Raw genomic sequence first — 23,863 nt, forward strand, 5'->3', positions numbered from 1 at the left:
CCTGCATTGGTTATAGGGATGTGCGCCGGACCATTTATGCCGGATTTGGATTTGGTTCTAATTCGTCGTCCGGCTTTGGATTTGGATTTGGATTTGCCAAACTGCGGTGACTGGCTTTGGATTTGGATTTGGATTTTTTTACAAAAATTGACAAAAAAAGCTAAAATCACATAAATTGGTCTTTTTTTTCTTCCTAGAGTATTATTAACCTCAATAACATTAATTTCCAGTCAATTTAGACCATATCACAGCTTATAATATTGTTTTCAACATTATTGGCCAAAGGTTGCAGTGAGCTGACTGGTTACTAAGCGACAAAGCAGCGGCACAACGACACAGACACCACAGTATAAAGCACATCTATGACACATTGCCACACAGCAGTGGCAGAAATGAAAAGTAGGGCACCCACCCAGTGGGGTACGGCCAGCAGAGTCATAGTACTTGTTTACAAAGTGGGCTACGGCCCTAGGAGTCACAGTGCACAATCTTATTAGCATTACACCGCACATAGGGCCTGATTCACATTACACCATAAAGTAGTGTCTCTTATTTATGTTACGACACACAGTAGTGCCCCTTTTACACAATGCCCACAGTAGTGACCCTTTTACACAATGCCCACAGTAGCGGTGTCCCTTACACAATGTCCCCCAGCAGTGGTGCCCCCTATGCAGTCCCCTTAGTAGTAGGGTCCACTATGCAGTGCCCCCAGTAGAATGCCCCCCAGTAGTATGCCCCCCATTAGCAGGCCCCCCCAGAAGTATGCCCCCCATTAGCATGCCACCCAGTAGTATGCCCCCCCAGTAGTATGGCTCCCCCAGTAGTAGGCTGCCCCAGTAGCAGGCCCCCCCAGTAGTAGGCTGCCCCAGTAGTAGCCCCCCCTGTAGTATGGGCCCCCCCTGTAGTATGGCCCCCCCTGTAGTAGGCTGCCCCAGTAGCAGCCCCCCCCCAGTAGTAGTAAGCCCCCCCAGTAGTATGCCCCCCCCAGTAGCAGGCCCCTCAGTAGTATGGCCCCCCCAGTAGCAGACCCCCCCAGTAGTATAGCCCCCCCCAGTGGCAGGCCCCTCTGTAGTATAGCCCCCCCAGTAGTATAGCCCCGCCCAGTAGCAGACCCCCCCAGTAGTGCAGACCCCCCCAGTAGTATAGCCCCCCCCAGTAGCAGGCCCCTCTGTAGTATGGCCCCCCAATAGTGCAGATCCCCCCAGTAGTATGGCCCCCCCAGTAGCAGACCCCCCCCCAGTAGTATAGCCCCCCCCAGTAGCAGGCCCCTCTGTAGTATGGCCCCCCCAGTAGTATTGCCCCCCCCAGTAGCAGACCCCCCCCCAGTAGTGCAGACCCCCCCAGTAGTATAGCCCCTCCCCAGTAGCAGGCCCCTCTGTAGTATGGCCCCCCAAGTAGTATAGCCCCCCCCCCAGTAGCAGACCCCCCCCAGTAGCGCCCCCGGACCTTTGACAAGTAAAAAAATAAAAAAAATAAAACTTACCTGATTCCCCGCTCCCGCGCCGTTCGCTCTGTCACACGCTGAGGAGGGAGCCGGAAGACGGAGCTCATGTGTGAGCTCCAGCCGGCTCCCTCCGTGCAGCAGCCAATGAGAGTCTGTGTGACTCTCATTGGCTGCTGTAACAAACACACAGCTGCCGCTGGCGGCTGTGTGTCTGTGTAGGGCAGAGCGCTATCACTGCGCTCTGCCCTACACGCGAGGAGACCTGATGTCGGATTCTCTAGTGAGAATCCGACATCAGGCGGCCGCCGTTCGGCCCCGAACGGGGATCCGAGTCAGGCGGTGAACACCCAAACAGGGTTCGGGTGGACTCGGATCCCCAATGTTCGGAGCGGTTCGGATTCCACAGAATCCGAACCGCTCATCTCTAATTGGTTATAAGGCACAATGATCCCTATGGCTACATGTATTTTCTGAAAAGTATCAGTGTGTTTTCATCAACAAGTAGATCTTACGAACTGCTTTGGGGCTCATTTACATTTGGATGTAAGTCAGGTTTATGACGCCTCCCAGATGTAGCAGTACACATCCACTTTACCGCCGCACTCATAGGTGTTGCTTTCACAATCTCCTTGAAATGCTTTTTTAAATGGCTTTACCACCTTTCAGGTAAACTTATACAGGAAAGCACATTGCGATCAATGTAATAAAAATATTCAAACACACAAACTTGTACTTAACAAAACACTGTCCTGATGCCCTTTCATTCTCATCATTTACTGATGACAAATTATATTAAACTGAGCAGTACGTAAATGAATGAATGGAGTTGCTCTAAGCAGCAGTAAGTGGGACTTTGAGGCGTCATTTCACTCCTTCTGTTATTCAGCCCTATGGTAGATGCAGTTTCTCCGACCAGGCCCCCTATGGGAGCATCTGAGTGTCTCAATACACAAACGCTGTCAGTGACATGGCCATGACATTCCCATAATACGCCCATGAGACATTTTCTCTATGCATTACTACCCACCTCCCAGTCACCACCCAGTAACACCCCATACATTGCCTTACCAGCTCTTCATGTCTGCTCCAAAAGCAGTTTTGCGTATTTTGAGGCACACCATTCGGATGTATGTGACTTTTCAGACGCACTGTAATGTACCATTTTATGGGCGTGTAATGGGGGTGTCACGGGGGCATGTCACAGAAGTGGTTACAAACTCAGACTCTTAGGGGTACATTTACTAAAGTGCGGGTTTATAGAAGGTGCTACCCAAAGCAACCAATCAGATTCTACTTATCATTTATCTAGTACCTTCTAGAAGATAATAGCTAGAATCTGATTCTATAAACCCACACTTTAGTAAATATACCTCTTAGGGCCGTATTCAATTACCCACGCTAATTTCGCTGTCGTCTGTGGAATCTAGTTTCCGCCTAGATTGCGTGTTTTGGCGGCGGAAACATATCGGGCGCGGCCCGCTTATCCCCGTATTAATTTCCAAAGGACGCGAAAGCACATCCCGGCGAAACGCAAACAGGCGAAGAGTGCTGACAAATTATGGAAATCAGCCTGACACCCCCCAAAAGATGCACTAACAGTGGGGTCATGGAAGATACCCCCGAATAGACCTGCTGAAGCTATTTGGGGTACTTAAATGCTCTCATTAGTTGCTAATTAGCTTCTTTGCACAAGTGGTGTAGAATAGCATTTAGCTGGGTTTTTTGGTAGAAATAACTAGTCCCAGCAAAGTTAGGGTTCATGAAAATGGGTGCAAGCATGGTTAAGATTCGCAAAAGTGAGATCTTAAAAAGCGTGAAAAACGCACCTTCAGCAAGTACCTGCAATCTTCAAAACACCTCCCTCATACTTGCAGACCCCCCCCCCACTAGTTTTTTAAGTTTGTACCCCAACTTTGCACTTCTTCGCCCCCTTTTTCAAAGTAATTTTTTGGGGTGTTCATTTAATTTTTTTATGAGTTTTTTTATGCAGTTTACCTTTGGGGACCTGTCCTAAGGGTGCAGAGTGGTTTCCCCACCTTTGCACCTCAAAAGCACAATTCTGCACTTTTTTCTGCCTGCTATTCATAGGCTAAACTTTTCCGCCAGGCACATTGCGTTTTCGCACCTGCAAAAAGTCGCAACAATTGAATAAGGGATAAGTTTCCGCTGGCGAAATGACGTCATCGGAGAAACTTCTTCACCGAAAATGGATTTTCGCCGCTAATTGAATACGGCCCTTAATCTCTTACTTTGGAAGCCAAACTTAGAATCTGCACATAGCATATGTCAGGTGCAAGTATTGATGGTGTGTCCTGTGGTAGTGTCTAAAGGTGCACCAAGATGGATTGTTGCATCTAAAGACTCACAAAGCGGGCTTCTCAGTCTATGCACATTCAGATACAGCCTTGCACACCAGGGCTGATACTAAAATTTTCATAAAGTAGCAGATGTGACTGGGGAATAAAATGCTAAATTAGTTGCAGCAGCGTGCAACTATGAGTCAGCCCCATAATGCATTAAAGTAGGGATGTGCGCCGGACCATTTTTGCCGGATTTGGTTCTAATTCGTCATCCGGCATTGGATTTGGATTTGCCAAACTGCGGTGACTAGCTTTGGATTTGGTTTATGGATTTGTATTTGTATTTTTTTTACAAAAATTTACAAAAAAAGCTAAAATCACATAAATTGGTCCTTTTTTTCTTCTTAGAGTATCATTAACCTCAATAACACTAATTTCCAGTCATTTATAGTCAATTTAGATCACCTCATAGCTTATAATATTGTTTTCAACATTATTGGGCAAAGGTTGCAGTGAGCTGATTGGTTACTAAGCGACAAAGCAGCAGCACAGCGGCACAGACACCACAATTTAAAGCACATCTATGACACATTGCCACACAGCAGTGGCAGAAATGAAAAGTAGTGCACCCACCCAGTGGGGTACGGCCAGCAGAATCACAGTACTTGTTTACATAGTGGGCTACGGCCCAAGGAGTCACAGTGCACAATCTTATTCACATTCCATCACATAGTGCCCCTGATTCACATTACACCATAAAGTAGTGTCTCTTATTTATGTTACGACACACAGTAGTGCCCCATTTACACAATGCCCACAGTAGTGACTCTTTTACACAATGCCTACAGTAGTGACCCTTTTACACAATGACCACAGTAGTGACCCTTTTACACAATGCCCACAGTAGTGACCCTTTTACACAAAGCCCACAGTAGTAATGCCCCTTATACAATGCCCACAGTAGTAGTGCCACTTATACAATGCCCAAAGCAGTGGTGTCCCTTACACAATGGCCCCAGTAGTGGTGCCCCCTATGCAGTCCCCTTAGTAGTAGGGCCCTCTATGCAGTGCCCCCAGTAGTAGTATGCCCCCCATTAGCATGCCCCCAGTAGTATGCCCCCCAGGAGTATGCCCCCCAGTAGCAGTGCCCCCATTAGCAGGCCCCCAGTAGTAGTGCCCCTATTAGCATGCCCCCCAGTACCAGTGCCCCCAGTAGTAATGCCCCAGTAGTAGTGCCCCCATTAACATACCCCAGTATTAGTGCCTCCATTAACATGCCCCCAGTTGTGGTATGCCCCCCCTTAGCAGGCCCCCAGTAGTAGTATGCCCCTCCTTAGCAGGCCCCCAGTAATAGTATGCCCCCCCTTAGCAGGCCCACAGTAGTAGTATGCCCACCCTTAGCAGGCCCCCAGTAGTAGTATGCCCCCCTTAGCAGGCCCCCAGTAGTAGTATGCCCCCCCTTAGCAGGCCCCCAGTAATAGTATGCCCCCCCCTTAGCAGGCCCCCAGTAGTAGTAGTATGCCCCCCCTTAGCAGGCCCCCAGTAGTAGAATGCCCCCCTTAGCAGGCCCCCAGTAGTAGTATGCCCCCCCTTAGCAGGTCCCCAGTAGTAGTAGTGCCCCCCCTTAGCAGGCCCCCAGTAGTAGTAGTGCCCCCATTAGCAGGCCCCCAGTAGTAGTATGCCCCCCTTAGCAGGCCCCCTGTAGTAGTATGCCCCCCACTAGCAGGCCCCCAGTAGTAATAGTGCCCCCCCTTAGAAGGCCCCAAGTAGTAGTATGCCCCCCATTAGCAGGCCCCCAGTAGTAGTATGCCCCTCAGTAATGCCCCCTTACACACACACACATAAAAGAAAAAAACGTACCTGAATCCCCGCTCCCGCCGCCATCCGCTCTGCTCTGCTGTATAACGCGCGGAGGGAGCCGGAAGATGGAGCTCATGAGTGAGCTCCAACCGGCTCCCTCCGTGCAGCAGCCAATGAGAGTCTGTGTGACTCTCATTGGCTGCTATAGCAAACACACAGCTGCCGCTGGCGGTTGTGTGTTTGATCTGTGTAGGGCAGACCGCTATCACAGCGTTCTGCCCCACACTAAAGGGGCCCTGACGTCGGATTCTCTCGCGAGAATTCAACATCAGGAGGCTGCGGTTCGGCCTCGAATGGGGATCCGAGTCAGGCAGGGAACACCCGAACAGCGTTCGGGTGGACTCGGATCCCCAATGTTCGGAGCAGTTCGGATTCCACAGAATCCGAACCGCTCATCTCTACATTAAATATATAATTTTGTATTCAGTATATCAAGGTAAAAAGTAAATTTCAATCGTCTAGACCAGTGGTTCCCAAACTGTGCGCCGTGGCACCCTGGGGTGCCTCGGGACACTTACAGGAGTGCCTCAGGTTGGTGGTCCAGCACCACATCAAATCATTTATGGTCAATTTAATGTAAATATGAGGACAAACAGAAGCGCAAACCTATATACCACCACATAACTGAGCCTAAGGATTATAGGTAAGCAGAATTTACTTTACTACATTTTTTCTGAATTTCTCAACATCAAACTTTTGTCTTAGGGGTGCCGTGAAAACAATGCTGATACCATAGGGCGCTGTTGTTCCAAAAAGTTTGGAAACCACTGGTCTAGACAAAAAAAATTTGATGTCTCTGAAACCGTATCAGTTTATTATTTTGTTCAAATCCAAAACTGATTAAGTATAAACCTTTAAAATGTGAAGAAATATATTCTTCTGTGGTACAGAAGATCCATCACAATGGCAAAGGGAGCAACCAAAATGAATACCCACTTCAGGCATAACGCATAATCCTTTCCTGATGAATCCCGAAAGTCAAGATACACTCCAAGGCATCAAAATCAAAAAGTTCACAATTGACTATGTCTTCCTAAAAAAATTGTCGGTCTAGCATAGTAACTATAAAAAGCATATCTCTCAACTCTTAGCCCTTTTTGCTGTTATTGCTGGCTTGAAGGGATAGACAGAATTTAATTTAATCATTCTTTTTCTAGACCTTGGCCCGGAGAAATAAAGTTAGAAGCTTCTGTTTGGCCCTTTCAAAAGCTTTAACCCCACATTTGTTGGGGTATCGGCTCTCTGAAGAATCTTGAAAGCCATCTCATTAATAGTGGTGGGTGCTATTGTTAATGGTGTTTTTGAAGAGAGCTCATGGATTTATTTTGACAGCCACACATAATGGTCTTATTAGTACACATCTTTTTCAGAGAGCTCAACACCCTTTTGCAGCATTTCACTAGGTCAGTTCTCCAATTCACACAATACTGACAACTTTTTCACATATAAAGACACTTCAAAGAGAAGAGAAGGGATACTCAGTACCTGGGTAGCTAGAGCCTGTACTGGGCCAAACATACCTGGATTTTTGAAATATTCATGAAAAGGAATTAAATTCAAACATTGGTTTTGGTGAAACACAGCTTTATTCCTGTATTTTATTTTTGTGCTGAATACTCACATTTATTACATAATTCTCTTTTCAAATTCACAGATTATTGTACCCAGTACGACAAAGAAACATATTATTTCCCAATATTGTATGGTCTGCCCTATCTGAGACAGGCTCATGCCACATTGTGTAATATCCATGGCTCAAGCTGGAATAATGATCAGATAACCCAGACTAACATGCAACTGAAACAAAGTTTCTTTTATCCTTACATTTAGATTGCTTAGACTTTCCATATTTCTTATACAGAGATGCTATTGCAGTAAATATTAAATTTTATCTCTAATTTTCGACTTTTTTCCCACTGCATATACACAGTATATTATGGCAAATATATGCTGTTGATACAAATTATTATAGTTTGGAAGGTGGGATTCAAGCATTCAAAAGTGAAAACATGGCCTGAGGATTAGGGGGTGTTATGAGCTTATAAACATATAAATCTTATGCCGGGTATACACTTGTGCGACTGGCAATTGTGCCGATGTCCAGGGATACCCTGGACATCACATGAATGCCGATACACACTGGGGCAATTAACAAAGGATGGAATGATCACTTGTTCTGTCCTTCATTTACATGCATGGAGCCGCATGCGATATCATCAGGTTTCATGTGCAACACTGCAAACCTTATGATGTCCCATGTGACCTCGGGAGTGCGCATACACACTGCACGATAGGCCTAATTTGTCATTCCGATTTGGCCTTTTCTGCCAAATCAGAACAACATCGCTCCAGTGTGTATCCAGCTTTAGAGCATTAGAACCATACCAAGAACGGCATCCAATGAACTGTACAGAATAGAAAAAAACTGTCCTTGTGCAGTTGATAAACATTAAATAACAGCATCATTGCATCATCATTATATACTCGTACATACACAGGAGAAAGCTGGAAGGGATCGTCAGTTAATTTGTTACAAAATTATGGCAAGCCATATTTGTGATTCATGACACTATAAACATAGTAGTGACAGCCAAATACCTGAAGGCAATTCTTTAATAGGTATTACAACAGTTTAAACACAGAAAGCTGCACGAACAGCCGTGACTATGGCCTATGGGAATATTTCCAGGGCTTTATTAACAAACCTGCTTCTGTGTCATCTCATTATCTCATTGTTGCACTAAATTACATAACTGTGTATTTAATAAATAAAGTAAGTAGTCTTCAATCTTATAGCTGGAAAATGAGCTTTTTGGAATTCTATTATCAAATATCAGTATAAAAATGTTAATTCATTTGCGCCATATAGACTCCCTGCATGAAGGGCAGTCTGGTCTTGCAGGAAGGTGGAATATCCTCCTAGCACACCCCGTTTCATCACTCTGGGGGTGTTCCCAGCATTCCCGGAGGTATCAGGCTGCCCCCAAAGACTCTCTCTCCGCACTGCCGGCTTCTCCTTAGTGACCAGGACCTGGTCATTGCACAATAACATCAAAGTGCAGTGCCCGGCCCCTGGTCACTGAGAAGGAACCAGAATTTTGGTGTTACCCCCTCGAAGGGTGACACCCAGTGCGGTCCGTACCCACCTAGTGACCTGGGCCCCTCCAACAAGCTTGGGCCGGGGTATTGCTATTTTGGCAGTATTTGTCTCCTTCAATATATCCACTACTTTAATTTTTAGCTATACTGTTCCCTTTTTCCTTTCTTTCGATAATTAAGGTTTTGTTGCCATTTGTACCAACTGTCCCATTCTTTCTTCTGGGAATAAGAGTGGCTGGCTCCAGATACTTCTTAGGTAACAAGTGAGAAAAAGGATCAGCGGCCAGGAAAGACTTGGGCCTTTCAACTGGGCTCCTGAAATAGTCAATGAATTATGGATGGTTGTTTCGGTGCTTTCTCTTTCCTCTGTAAGATTAAGGATTTCTCCAAATGTGATTTCTGCCCAACACTTGTTTACCACCAATCAAGGGTGGGTATTTACATTTACAGGTTATCAGAATATCATTACGGTAGACTCTATTGTCACTCCCTTTTTCCCCACATATTCCAGGATACCCATTATTTCTGTTTGCATCTTAGTATGTTTTATTGTGTCTAGTCCAGAGGTTCCCAAACACGGTCCACAAGGCTCCCCTACAGTTCACGTTTTAGAGATATCCATGGTTGAGCACAGATGGTTATATCAAATTGACTGAGGTACTAATTAAGTCTCCTGTGCTCAACCATGGATATCTCTAAAACCTGAACTGTTGGGTGGCCTTGAGGACCGCGTTTGGGAACCTCTGGCCTAGTCTTTTACAATAGCCTTATACAGTATGTGTTTTTATCCTCTTTCCATTGGATAATTCCTTATTTCTTAAATATAGCTTTCTTACCCCTATTCATTGTGAACCATGCTGGATTTTTGTTCCATCAGCTAAAGTATCTGGCAGGAAGCCTAGCTGCATTTACTAATACATATTTTGGGTTATTCCACTCTCCTGCACTCGGGTCGGCTATGGGATGCCGACACTCAGGATCCTGATGCCGGCATCCCGACAAGGTTAGGATACCAACACCTGTTGGTAAGTGTCCTAACCATACCCCTAACCCTCCCTCCCCCTACCCTAAACCTAACCCCCCCTAGTGCATGACCCTAACCCTCCCCCTAGTGCCTGACCCTAACCCTCCCCCTAGTGCCTGACCCTAACCCTCTCCCTAGTGCCTAAACCTAACCCTCCTTAGTACCTAACCCCTAACACTAACCGCATCACTTACTGTCCGGATAGCGGTAGTTGGGATTCCGGCACCAGCATTCTGAGTGCTGTCATCCCGACAGCCGGGATTTAAACTACATCCCCTGTGTTCAACTTCCCACCCTGTGAGAGATTCCCAAAAATGATTTCTCATGTGACTGAAATCAGCAATTCTAAAATTGAATACCTGTTTTTTTGTGCAGTTCTACTATACTGCAATCATCTGTAATGTGTAATATTTTGTCATTTCAGGCGGCCATATCAATCCTGCAGTTTCATTTGCCATGTCTTTAACTGGAAGGTTACCATGGGTCAAATTTCCTTTCTACGTTGCTGCACAGTTTCTAGGTGCTATTACTGGGTCTGCGGCTGTTTTTGGTGTCTATCATGGTAAGTACTGTATGTTTTGTGTATGACACACTAGCAAGTTGCTGAAAAAAAATCTGCTGTCATATAAGAAGTGTCTTTATACTGGACCAGGGACGTGCAGTCAGGGTTAGCAGTGGAGGCAGAGCCTTCCCTGTCATACTCTTGAGATTTGATATAAAAATTATTAGAATAATACAAAGACGATATTTATAACTTATAAACATCTTCTTTGTTTATTGTAATCATTTTTATAGTTAACAATCACAAGCTTTGTGGAGCTCTCTGGGACTGCAAGGAGACGAAAGATGAGGCAGCAACAGCTCAGCCTTGCTTGTGTATAGTCAGACACTGCTTGCAGAGCTGTGGGCATGGCCACACCACAGCCAGTAAGCTGCACAGAAAGAGAGCTTATAGAGGCATGCATCTGAGTATGGGGGGGCATGCCTTGAACACTGATGGACACCTTGGATATGTCATGTGACCAGGAAGTGCACTGGAGTGTAGAGATCAGAGCTCAATCAGCAGCAAGAGAAGACACAGAGATGCAGGTAGGATAATCAATGGACGCTGAAGCTTAGTGTAGTGAGGGGAGCGTTACAGTGAGTAGGGGGTGAGACAGGCTCTTAGCACTCAGACCCATCTCCATGTTTGCCTCCCCAGCCATTGACCTCACCGCACGTCACTGTACTGGACCACTAATCTGCACAGATGATTCAGTCTATCAGTTAACTAGGAACTAATTACATCATTAAGACACAAGGCTGTAAGTTCCTAGTGGTGTACTGGTGTATTGTAGGGACTGACAGGATAAATGCCCCAATGAAAGTCCAATTGCAAAAAGTCTCCATACTGAATTTCTTTGTTACTCACATCAAGATGCACTGATATATCAGACTGCTGTTGGTGAGACCCATAATATTACCATAACACTGAAAAACATTAGAAGAATCGGCCTATTTGTTTGTTATATATTAAAGGAAAACATATTCCCATGTCTTTTTTTATAGATCATTTGTATTTTCTATAAAGCAAAGCTTTGCCCATAACTTTGTTTGAATGTCCACAAGGAGCCATAGGCAAGTCTTCCTTTGGATACCAGTCAGACTATATCAACTTCTCCACACTACTTGTGTCTAAAGAAGTGGCATGTAGGTCAGTATATGCCGATGACCTCAGTTACGCCATTGCTTTTAAGTTTATATAACAGAACACAATTTTCAATGTATTGTAGAACTCACAACATCAAATGCATATTTTGAAAGCAAGTATTTTCAGCACAATTAATCAACATTGTTAAACTCCTCAGCAGAGTTCTAAATAAACAGACTATAGAATGGTGTAAAACAGTGTTAAAGCCAAATTAAGGAAAATCTTCTGGCCATTTTGTAAAAACCAATAACGGGCCCATCCATTATTAGGGGCCTGACAGGGCCGCCTAATATTCTGCAATCTCAGAAAACTGAAAGTCTTCGGAGCATGCTTGCGGGAGTTTAAAGCATTGTTTACCAGTACCCTGCTCCTTCCCATGGAAAGGAGGTCTGGATTTGTGAAGAAGGATCCAAGCGGATCCCTCCACTGCCTCCTCACTACAACCCGCAGTTGTGCGCATGCGTGACCTCAGGTCAAGCATTCACAGTAGTCAGGCATAAGTTACACTGCTACTTTGGTAGCAGTGTTACTGTTCGAGGGGACTGCTGCTTTTCAGATCATCTGTCACCGCACCGGAACAATTATTAATTGCTCCAGTACTTAAGTATCCACCACCGCAACTTGAGGCGACAGCCACGCATGAGCAATATCTTTGAGGGACCAGATCTAGGAAGCTGTTTGATATCATCACACTATCACACTGCTTTCAGCCATTCGCCAGGATGGGCTCTTATCGGAGCCTGTCTCCTAGGGGATGTGTCCTCATACATCTAGCCTCAATGCACCACGCAGCACTACTTGCCTGTGATGCGACTAGGACGTTCCAGCACACTGCGCTGATTAATTTAATATGTAACACTTGTATATCTGTGTGCACCCGAGTCTGTGTATAAAGCACAATGGAACTTGAAATGAAAAAAACTGCGGCCGCTACATTGTAGCATTTCATATACAGATTCAGAGTCTCATTCGCACACAAATAAACAAGTGACGCATATCAAATTAATCAGCACAGTCTGCTGGTGCGCCCCAGTCGCATCGCATCGCAACTTAGGCCCGTATTCAATTTGGAGCGAAAAGCCGGAATCGGCGAAAAGTTTCGCTGATGACATAATTTCGCCAGGCGGAAAAGTATCGCCTAGGCAGAATATCAATGCAATGTAATAAGTGGAAAAGTTTCGCCTATGAATAGCAGGCGGAAAAAAGTGCAGAATTGGGGTTTTGGGGTGCAACGTTGCAGGAACCCCCGTGCAACCTTCAGACAGTCCCCCAAGGACTGGCACAGGGAGGATTCTGCATCAAAAAAATAATAAAAACCTACCCTAAAAAATCACTTTCAATTTGGGGGCGAAAAAAAAAATGTTGGGGTACAAAGTTAAACTAGCGAACTAGACTCCAGAGGGGTCCCCAAGTAAGCCCCAGGTGTTTTTATCATTGCAGGTGTTTGCGGCAGGTAGATTTTTCACGATTTTTTCAACTTTACGTTACCAACTTTTAAATATGCTGGCCCCCATTTTCAAGTACCCCAAATTTGCTGGGATAAGTTTTTTTCAGCATAAAAACCCTCCTGAATACTATTCTGCACCACGTATAGAAAAACGCTATTTAGCAGCTATTGAGCCCGTTTAAAAACACCAAATACCTTCAGCAAGCCAAATCGGGGGTAACCATAGCTAACCCCCATGTCAGAGCATCTTTTGGGGGGTGACAGGCTGATTTCCCCAAATCTGACATGACTTTCCGCTTGTTTAAGTTTCACCGGGTCCCGTTTTCGCGTACTTCCAAAATGAATACGGGGATACGTGGGCACGCGCGCGATACTTTTCCGCCTGCAACACAGGTGAAGTAGGCGGAAAGTCCGGGAGGCGGAAAAGTATCGCGGGTCCGCTCAAATTGAATACAGCTCTTAGATGCATTTTGGCAAAAAAGACGCCCGGCACTAGCAGAGTCTCATGCTACTGCATCAAAGATGTATAAGGACACATATGTATGAAAAGTACATGAAAGATTTTGATGGCATGTGAGTGGCATATAGAGGATACTGTTGACATATAAGGGCACATGGAGAACTCTGATGGCATATAAGTGGCACAGGGAGGATTCTGATGGCTCTGAGAGGCATTAAAGAGGCATGTGGACAAGTAAATCAAATAAACTATCGCTAAGGTGCATATGAAAGCGACGGCTGCAGCTGTAAGAGTAATTGTAAAACCTAAACATGATTATCAGAAAATTACCAGGAAAGCAATTAAATGTCCCACAAAAAGATAATCCACATCATTAGTGTCTCTTGCTTTGGAGATGCAGTATTTATAACAAAGTGTATTGGCAATGCACCCAACATTGGTGAGAGGCTCTTTTTATTGTGCTGCCAAATATAAACAGTGGTGGGCAATGGCTTGCATCTTTGGTGTCTATAATAGTTACTATGCTGGATACAGGAGGATGTTTGTATGAGAGAGTATTTAATCAATAATACCCCTTTCAGATAGAAATGTCCCTAAAACCTGGCTTTTACCCGACATTTGAGTGCCGGGTTGTTTTGCCAGTCCCAGCCTGACCCCCTTTCAGACAGAAAACCAGATTACTGTGTCAAACATTTGTACTCTGTAATTTGCTGATCAACACAGGTATTTTTTCTGTCTGAAAAGGTCAACCTGGGTCGAAATTGTCGTGTCTCCGACCCTGGTAAAAACCAGGGTCAAAGTCAAATTTTGACCTGAGTTGACCCTTTCACACAGAAAAACGATCCGTGTTGATCAGCAAATTACCGGGTAATAGTGCTTTACACAGTAATTTGCTATTCTGTGTGTAAGGCAGGGGCTTATTTATAATGAGTGCAGGGTGCACATGGACCCCTGGGTCCAGGGGGGGCCCGCACTGCACACCCTGCACCCATATTATTTAATACTTAAACCTCTGAAGTCCTGCATTGGCTGTAGCGCTGCACAAAACTCCTGGTAAATGCCGCCTGGGCCATTTTCCTGGCATTATGCACAATAGGGTAATCGCCGGGAAAATGGCAGCCGCGCCATTTTCCCGGTGACCTGCACATGCACAGTAGACTCTGGGCACAGACTAGTGATGTGGCTGGCTACCAGGGAGAGAGGAGGGGGCCCTGGACAGAGAATGCACATGGGCCCCCTCCTCTCTTAATACGCATCTGCTGAAAGGAGGATGTTTGTGACCCGGGTGCCGGACTTCAGGGGGTGCTGGGGAGAGGCTGCTGGAAGGCTAGGTTGCAGCTCTTGTGGGTTTGGTGCCACATCCCAGCCTTGAGAGGCACAGAGACACCGTCAGTCTAATGTGGTGCCAGTCGCAAACCAATCAGTGCTTGCGGACTGGCAACCAATCAGCAGAGGCTGCCGGTCTGTGAGCTCCAATTGGTTTGCGAGCGGCACTACATTACAATGATGGCAGAACTGACAGTTCAAAGCGTGTGGCAGCCCCGTCCAACGCCACCCCAAGCTTACCCACCGCATGGCCCTCACAGGTCAGAGAAGGGTAAAAGAGGCCTTACTGTGGTATAATGTGTAAGGGGCCTTACTGTGGCATAATGTATATTGGGCCTTACTGTGGCATAATGTATAAAGGGCCTTACTGTGGCATAATGTATATGGGGCATTACTGTGGCATAATGTGTAAGAAGCCTTACTGTGGCATAATGTGTAAGGGGCATTACTGTGGCATAATGTATATGGGGCCTTACTGTGGCATAATGTATAAGGGGCCTTACTGTGGCATAATGTATAAGGGGCCTTACTGTGGAATAATGTATATGGGGCATTACTGTGGCATAATGTGTAAGAAGCCTTACTGTGGCATAATGTGTAAGGGGCATTACTGTGGCATAAAGTGTAAGAAGCCTTACTGTGGCATAATGTATAAGGGGCCTTACTGTGGCATATTGTAAAAGGGGCATTACTGTGGCATAAAGTGTAAGAAGCCTTACTGTGGCATAATGTATAAGGGGCCTTACTGTGGCATATTGTAAAAGGGGCATTACTGTGGTATAATGTGTTATAAGGGGCATTGCTGTGTCACAAAACTACACACCCTTTTCTTCCTCTATGTTGTATTTTTTTGGGGGGCCTTGCCCCAGGTGACAAAAATCCTAGTTTCAACCCTGGGGGTATATATCACTATAATATACTAAACAAGAGAGAAATAGCTCTACAGCACATGGGATGACTCTGCTACTCGAGATGAGGTGAATATGTGGTATGCTTGAGGTGAATATATGGTATGTTGCAGAGGGAGACAAGGGAACTTATTATAGTGCCTCAATCAATGTACATTTTTGAATAAGGTGAATACCAGAAGGGAGGAAAAGTATGGAGAAATATCAGCAGGGTTAGGAGATACCTTGTTACTTGCTGATTGCCCCGGGTGCAGGTGCGGGAGCATGGCTAGCAAGAAGCTGAACAAACCTTCGGCTTCTCCTCCTTTCTTGATCACATGACGACTGGCTAGGAAGAGAGGCCAGGAGGGCAGTCGATGCTGGGCAGCAAATCCGTCTGAAATCCACCCCCCCCCCCGATAAGCCCCACCCCCTCTCAAAAAGGGGCGTGGGCTCAAATGAAAGGGGCCCACCGGGGAATTACCTGCCTCCCCAGCGGCCCAGTGTGAGCCTGACTGTACCTAAATTACAGCATGAAATATATTAGTGTATACAACATTCATGCCATCACATCAAACACTAGCGGAACACAGAGAAAAGATGTGGGAGTGATAACAGTGTATTTCCACTTTAACTGTTATAGCAACCTAGAGATTATGGTGTCTATGTACTAAGCCTTGGAGAAGGGCGGGTGAGGGGAACCTGAAATCATACATTTCAGCTAAAATATCCAGTACACAAACAAAGAGGATAAAAACAACTTTAATATTGTATATACTAGAGATGTGCGGGTCCAGTTCTCAGAGAACCGAACACAACCGAATTTAGGGGTTCCGAGTCGAACCGAGTCTGAGTTCGGAATCACTTTGGGGCGCAGAGTTCCGGTTCGGATCTTCCCACGGTTCGGAGATGAATCCAGGTCCATAACTAAAGCCAAATCACGGGGTCGGTGCACATCTCTAGTATATACTGATTTTTTGCACAAGAAGACAGCAGACACAATAATAACAATACGTAGAACATCATCATATTTTGAATCAGGGATATGGAGCCTGATTCAGAAAAAGATGCCCACTTTATGCTTTTGTGAACTGCTGCTGAGTCTGAAGAAGCAGCATCGGATCATCTGTGTGAACATCGGGCATCTCAGTAACCCTCAGGTTACTCAGGATGGCCAGTGTTTTCATGCTGGTGCCAATGAAACTGCATCCAAGGACGGTCTCGGCACGCCTAGAAAACAGGGCCAACACCCCCCATCCCCCTTTTTCTGGGATGTTGGCCGTCAACCTCTTTTCACATGTTAATCGTGCTGCGACTTAGGGGGCACTACAGCCGTCATCACAGACAGAGGTCTGCACATGCACAGTACAGATCCTGCCATTGTGCAAATCGACAAAAATTGAAGATGTACAGTACGGAAACCATCAAGTTTGCTTACATCTCTGCCCATGGTTTTTAAAAATCATTTTGTGTGGAGTTCCCTTTTCAGCTACTTTGTTTAAAGCATTTTGGGGTTTTGTCTTGCAGATGCATTAATGAAGCATACAGGTGGAGTTTTTACAGTGGATGGGCCAAATGCTACAGCGCACATTTTTGCAACATATCCATCATCATATCTTTCTACAGTAAATGGACTTGCAGATCAAGTAAGTTCATCTGTGTGGTTAGAGAGGCTCATGTAAGATGTTATACAGGTCTTCACATGATGCAAAATGCTGTAATCTCAATGAAACACTTAATTTTCTTTAGCAATAGACTGTAGTGAAATAGTTATAGGATTAGCCCATTTTGGTATGTTGTATTAGGGGTTATATTTTCAAGTATAATCTCTATTATATATACAGTTGTGTGTGTCAGACTATTAAAGAGTATATATAATGCTGGGTACACACTGACAGATATATTGGCCGATCAATTGATTGGCCAATATATCTGCTGCACGTCGGCCAGTGCATACAGACGATATGTCTGTGAACGGCGTCGTTCACAGACATATCGCATTGGCTGCGCTGCACAGCCGATGGACAGATATGTCTGCAGACTGCCCGTACACACACAGCGGCAGCCGCGGGGAGGGGGACGGAATACGCCCCCCGCCCCGCACCACGGCCGTCGGGACCCGCTGCAGCCTGCAGATGATGGTTGTTCAGTGTGTATGAACGACCAACATCTGTAGATATATCGCTTAGGTGTGTACCCACCTTTACACTTACAGTCGCTTCACTACAGTGTTTCCAATGTGTGTGGGTGGGTGGGGTGGGGAGTTTTCAACACAGCCTTAAGGCTATGCATATGCAACTAGTTACAAACCTAATGGCATCCAGTTTCAGACAAGTATCATGAATTACATTTCCAATATGGATATGAAACCCCTGATATCGACTAAATGGTGCGTTGATTGTGGCCAGCCATAGACAGAACACTGCATGCACATTGTGCCCCAAAGATGGAGCACTGCAGTAAAGGTACTGTAAGTATTAGAGAGTCTATGGTCCGTATTCAATTTGAGGCAAAAAGTCCGGATCCGCGACACTTTTTCGCCGATGACGTCATTTTCGCCTGTTTTGCTTTTACCCCATATTCAATTTGAACGACTTTCCGCCTAGGCGGAAAGTCAATGCAATGTAATAGGCAAAAAAGTTTCGCCTATGAATAGCAGGCGGAAAAAAGTGCAGAATTTGGGTTTTGGGGTGCAACGCTGCGGGAACCCCCGTGCAGACAGTCCCCCAAAGGTAAACTGTGTCAAAAAGATAAAAAAAAAAAACTTTAGAACACCCCAAAAGATCACTTTAATTTTGGGGGTGAAAAAAAAAAATTGGGGGGACAAATTTAAAAACTAGCGAACTAGATTCTGGGGGGGGTCCCCAAGTATGCCCCAAGTGTTTTTTTTATTGCAGGTGATTGCGGCAGGTGGATTTTTCATGATTTTTTCAACTTCACTTTAGCAACTTTTAAATGCTGACCCCCATTTTCAAGTACCCCAAATTTGCTGGGATAACTTAATTTCTGGAAAAAAAACTCCTGAATACTATTCTTCACCACTTATACAAAAACGCTATTTAGCAGCTATTGAGCCCATTTAAAAATACCAAATACCTTCAGCAAGCCAAATCGGGGGTAACCATAGCTAACCCCCATGTCACAGCATCTTTTGGGGGGTGTCAAGCTGATTTCCCCATATCTGACATGACTTTCCGCTTCTTTAAGTTTCGCCGTGTCCCGTTTTCACGTACTTTCAAATTGAATAGGGGGTAAAGCAGGCACGCACGCGATACTGTTCCGCCTGCAAAATAGGCGAAGTAGGCGAAAAGTCTGAGCCGTGAAAAAGTATTGCGACTCGGCTCAAATTGAGTACGGCTCTATGTAGCAAAAAACTGTATAGAGGATAGAAGTTATTTCTGCAAGAGGCCATTTTACTTTACATTGCATATTTGGGAGACAATGTATTAATAAATTCTACCCTTAAAATCTGCGGAAACCGCAGTTTCCACATGTTTAGAGGCAAAATTATGTGTCGTTGGAATGTAACAATACAGAAAGCCCTCGCAGCAGCCGTCCACATAGATTTTTATGGGGACGGTACATAACAACATTGGCAAGCATAACGTTCCAGATCTGCATTCATGGACTAACACTAACATAGATGGCGGTACTCCGTTGCATTCAATGGGGCTGCTGTCTCTAATAAACTGGAGCGGTTTGCAATTACAATTGTGATATTTTCGCATTGCGCATGCCTAGCTGGAGAGATGCCCATGCACAGTGGCAAAGGTCGGGGTACAAATCCGGAAGTACAGTGATTGCTTATGCTTCTTACAGATCACTGTGATGGGCTATTATTGAAACCATGTCCCAGTGTATTCAATTAATAAATTGAATATAAAGGAATCCTTATTGACGAGATATGCAGCAATAAGGATACTTAATTTTCAGGGTTCTAGCCACAAAGTATAACAAATATGCCCCTTAATCCCTTTGACTTTTCTGTTTTTTGGTGAATGGGGTTCCTGGGTTATGAATACTGAATAATTCAAAAGAAAAAAAACACTTTGGCATTTTGTAAAAATGTAAGGAAAAATGTATAGGGGAGTCAAAAGACCTGTCATATTCTGTCATACTCTACTGTTTTGTTTATGGAATACAAAATTTGAATCAGAAAATGTGGAGTAGATTTACTAAAGCATCTAAAACAGACGTGGTGATGTTGCCCATAGCAACCATCAGATTCTATCATTTTCTAGAATGCAATGGAGAAATGATAGCTACAGTGTAATCTAATTGGTTGCTGTGGGCAACCAACCACTGTTTTAGAAGCTTTAATAAATCTACCCCTATGACAAAGGGGTCTATTTATCAAGCAGTGAAAAGTGCGGAGAAGTGGACCAGTGGAGAAGTTGCCCATAGCAACCAATCAGCTCCTACCTATTATTTTATAGACTGTACTTAATAAATGCTACGTCAAAGCTGATTGGTTGCTATGGGCAACTTCTCCACTGGTTCACTCCTCAATGCTTTTCACTGCTTGATAAACAGACCCTTTAAAGTTATGTTTTCCTTTTTTTATAGATGATGTCTACTGCACTGTTGCTCATTATCATATTTGCCATGTTTGACAAAAAGAACATAGCTGTTCCTAAGGGACTAGAGCCAATTGCAGTTGGTCTCCTCATTTTGCTCCTAGGACTGTCATTGGGATTAAACTGTGGAGGAGCTATGAACCCAGCTAGAGACTTGGGTCCACGGATTTTCACTGCACTGGCTGGCTGGGGCTATGAAGTCTTCACGTAAGTAATCTCAAGCATTGTGACAATGGTGCATTTACCATAAATCTCTAATGGGACACACAGCTAGGGCAACATTATTCAGGGATACAACAGAGAATAGCTATATATTATTCATTTATACTTTCCTATTTTCTTGACTGCCAGGGCCAGCTGCCTACGTGTCCCTCAGAATTAGAAAAAATTGGGCACATTGATGTGGTTTTTTTTTCACTGCAACACAATTGTGAAAATGAAGGGAAATAATAGAAACTGTGTTTGATAAGGTAAAGGTCAAAGGTAACTGCGCTTTCAGTGCTACGTGCCCCTGAACTGCTGCCAACAAATGAAGTAAATATGTATTTCATCACAGTAAGTACTGCTCCTATGATCTGCTTCAAAGAGTATATTTTGTAGTGTTTTACTAACAAAAAATGAATGGATCCAGAGCCTGAGAAGAGACTATAAGTGGTAGCACTCACCAAATTCACACATATAGGGGTATTCAATATGGGAGCGAAAACTCTGTTTTTGCGTTAATACCGCACCTATGACGTCATTATCGCAGGTTTTAGTTTTACACCGTATTCAATTTCAAAGACTTTTCGCAGGTTCGAAAAGTCTTTGATAAAAAACGGGGATAACTTTTCACCATTGAATAGTTGTCGAAAAAAAGTGCAGATTTGGGGTTTAGGGGTGCAGGCTTAAAAAACAATAGCCTGCACCCCTGGGAATGACATTTAGAAAAGAACTGTGTCAAAAAAAGTTTTAAAAAAAAATAGGGACACCCCAAAAAATTTATTACAAAATTGGGGTGAAAAAAAAAAATAGGAAAAAATTGTTTAACAATAGGGAAATAGGTTCAGGGCTATTCTGCAAGTATGCGGCAGGTGTTGTCTAAAATGGGGGTACCCATAGTGATCCCCCATGTTTTTACAACTTTAGGGGGGGTCCTACAAATTTTTAAGGAAAATTTCAGGACCCGGCGGAAAGGTAAGTATGGAAAAGTGCAGGGAATTTTCGGGAAATCATCCTGGTACCCCCCTAAAGATGTCCAGACATGGGGGATCACTATGGGTACCCCCGATTTGGGATGCTGAAGGTAGTCGGGGTTTTTCAATAGCCGCGGCAGGTGCATAAATGCTGCTTTAGAAGAAGGGGTGAAGAATAGCACTTAGGATTATTTTTTTTGGGGGGGGAAATAACTTGTCTCATCAAATTTGGGGTACATGAAAATGGGTGTACGCATATTTTTAATTCTTCAAAAATGTACCTGCCGCTAATACCTGTTTTCTAGAAAACACCTGCCGCATACATGGTAACCCCCCTTGAATCAATTTTGCTGGTTTAAGACTTTTTTCGCCCCCCAAAATTAAGGTACATTTTTTGGGGTGTCCTGAGGATTTTTAATTTTTTTTTACACAGATTACTTTTAGGGGACCCTCCCAGGGCTGCAGGCTATTTTTTTAAAGCCTGCACCCCTAAATCCCAATTCTGCACTTTTTTTCGCCATGTATTACATGGAGAAAAGTAATCCCCGTTTTTTAACAAAGACTTTTCGCACTGGCGAAAAGTCTTTGAAATTGAATATGGGGATAATTGAAATAGGCGAATATGACGTCATTGGCGATAATTTATTTATTTAACGGACTTTTCACCTCAAATTGAATATGGCCCTATATCTCTCCTAGGTCCGATACATCTACCCCATACATAATAGGGACTCAAAGATCATCAATCAACACCACATATAAACAATATTGAAATCATTGTAGTCCCACACAACTTATTCTGTACAGATTATGAAATAAATAAACACAGACTGGGATCAATTCAACTAGGAGTAATGCAAAATTGCTCTTTCTGGTGCAATGTATGGGTGATGTGCCATGTGCACAAAACTTGTACATACAATATTCTTAATATGTACATTTTAATACTATAATACACAAGGTATGGATGAAGCACAAGTGATTAAAGGACGATGTAGGGTGCCGTTGTTGCCATCACAACAGCATAACGCTGGAATCGCCCGTGCACTGATCCTAACTGAATTGACCCCATTGTGTCTCACACTTACATTTGTGTTTTTAGCTTTTTCTTGAAAATAACCATTTCTATCGATTTTAGAGCCGGAAATAGCTGGTGGTGGGTTCCTGTGGTTGGACCAATGGCTGGAGCTGCAATTGGAGCTTTCTTATATATCCTGTGCATTGAGGCTCATCACAGTAAAGAACCTATTAACATTAAACATAATCTTGATGTTGATCACTTAGAAAAACATGAACTTTCCAACATGGCATAAGAGACTACAATTTTTCTTTGAACGGTGTGCGGGCAGCGGCTGTGCTTACTATGTGCTCTCACTTACTATTCCTCCCATTGAACATGGGAATACTGTGTACTTTGATTGGTTTAAGGTAATGCTAAGACATGATATTACCTGCTAAATAATGTTAGAAATTAAAGCAAAAATGTTTTATTCCTAACAAGCAATCTCCCACATAAAAGTTCTGGGGATAATCGTAATGCCCCTTAATTGCTTAGACATAAATCGTCCCTGTTAATGAAGCACTAATGGACCATAGACTGGGTCACAAAGGTATATGCAGGTAATTGGTCTTGTCAAGCATTAATGTGTAATAACTGTTATCCATCATTAATACCATTAAAGTTTGCTGTGTGTTAAAATGATTTTACTGTCAGAGGTCAAGAACTTCCCTTCAGTAGGATGCTGTTACCCATCTAGAAGAAAATGTATGATGTGCTGCCATTAATTTTGCTGCTAGAGAGGTCAGTCTGTGCAGCCATAAACATTCTGTGTCTCAGGGTTACTCACAGCCACACGACTGGAATGGATTCTAGAACCAGGCAAGATTCTTTTTTTTATTGTTTTCTCTCATTTTGTATGTCATTTTCTCAAATTATATGATTTCCAGTTCAAGCCACATGAACAACTGCTCACTTAAGATACAATGGCCTAAAGCTTAAAGGGAAAGTACTTAAAAAAAAAAAAATGATATGAAGTGTTTCCACTGGATCTCAGTTCAGTGCTGGTTTTAAAGGAAAATGTATAATAATCCCCTGAAGGAATCTTAATATTTAGGCCCTCATTCAGAGCCGCTCGTTAGCGGCAGTACGCTCGTTCCGAGCGATGTTTGCACATCTGCGCATGCGTACGGTTTTTAGTACGCATGCGCGAACCAGTCAGTGCGGCCGAAAATCGTTGGTACGCAATATAGCGAGTGCCTGCTATTTTGAGTGACAGAATGAGGCGTATGTGGGTGGTAACAGGGGAAGGTGCTTGAAAATGGGGAGTGGAGATCCGAACGCAGGCGTGCTTAAAGGTCAAAACGGGCGTTTTATGGGTGTGCATATTTAAAACAGCAGCGTCAGTGACCACGTCACTGGGTTATTTTATAGCCAGAACTGCTCGCAAATTTGTGGTAGCAAACACCAACCACAAGAATAGCGAGCAGTTCATACGCTGGTCGATGTACTCGATTAATCTAATAAATAGCGGACATGACGTAGGATGCGAGCGGCCAGGGGGCGTTTTTAAC

At 44.2% G+C, this 23,863-nt stretch overlaps 1 protein-coding gene across 1 annotated transcript in view; it reads left to right on the forward strand.

Annotated features, from left to right (window-relative positions):
* Nucleotides 1-22,605, forward strand: part of AQP9 (aquaporin 9) — a 94,952-nt gene extending 72,347 nt beyond the window's left edge. The window contains exons 4-7 of the mRNA XM_088443126.1: nucleotides 10,155-10,292; nucleotides 17,068-17,186; nucleotides 20,107-20,324; nucleotides 22,431-22,605. Of these exons, the coding sequence (XP_088299252.1) occupies nucleotides 10,155-10,292; nucleotides 17,068-17,186; nucleotides 20,107-20,324; nucleotides 22,431-22,605 (650 nt within the window). The remainder of the gene's footprint in view (nucleotides 1-10,154; nucleotides 10,293-17,067; nucleotides 17,187-20,106; nucleotides 20,325-22,430) is intronic.
* Nucleotides 22,606-23,863: the final 1,258 nt, after the last annotated feature.

Source organism: Taudactylus pleione, unplaced genomic scaffold, assembly GCF_031769625.1.
Source record: "Taudactylus pleione unplaced genomic scaffold, aTauple2 ptg000019l, whole genome shotgun sequence".
Classification (NCBI taxonomy): domain Eukaryota; kingdom Metazoa; phylum Chordata; class Amphibia; order Anura; family Myobatrachidae; genus Taudactylus; species Taudactylus pleione.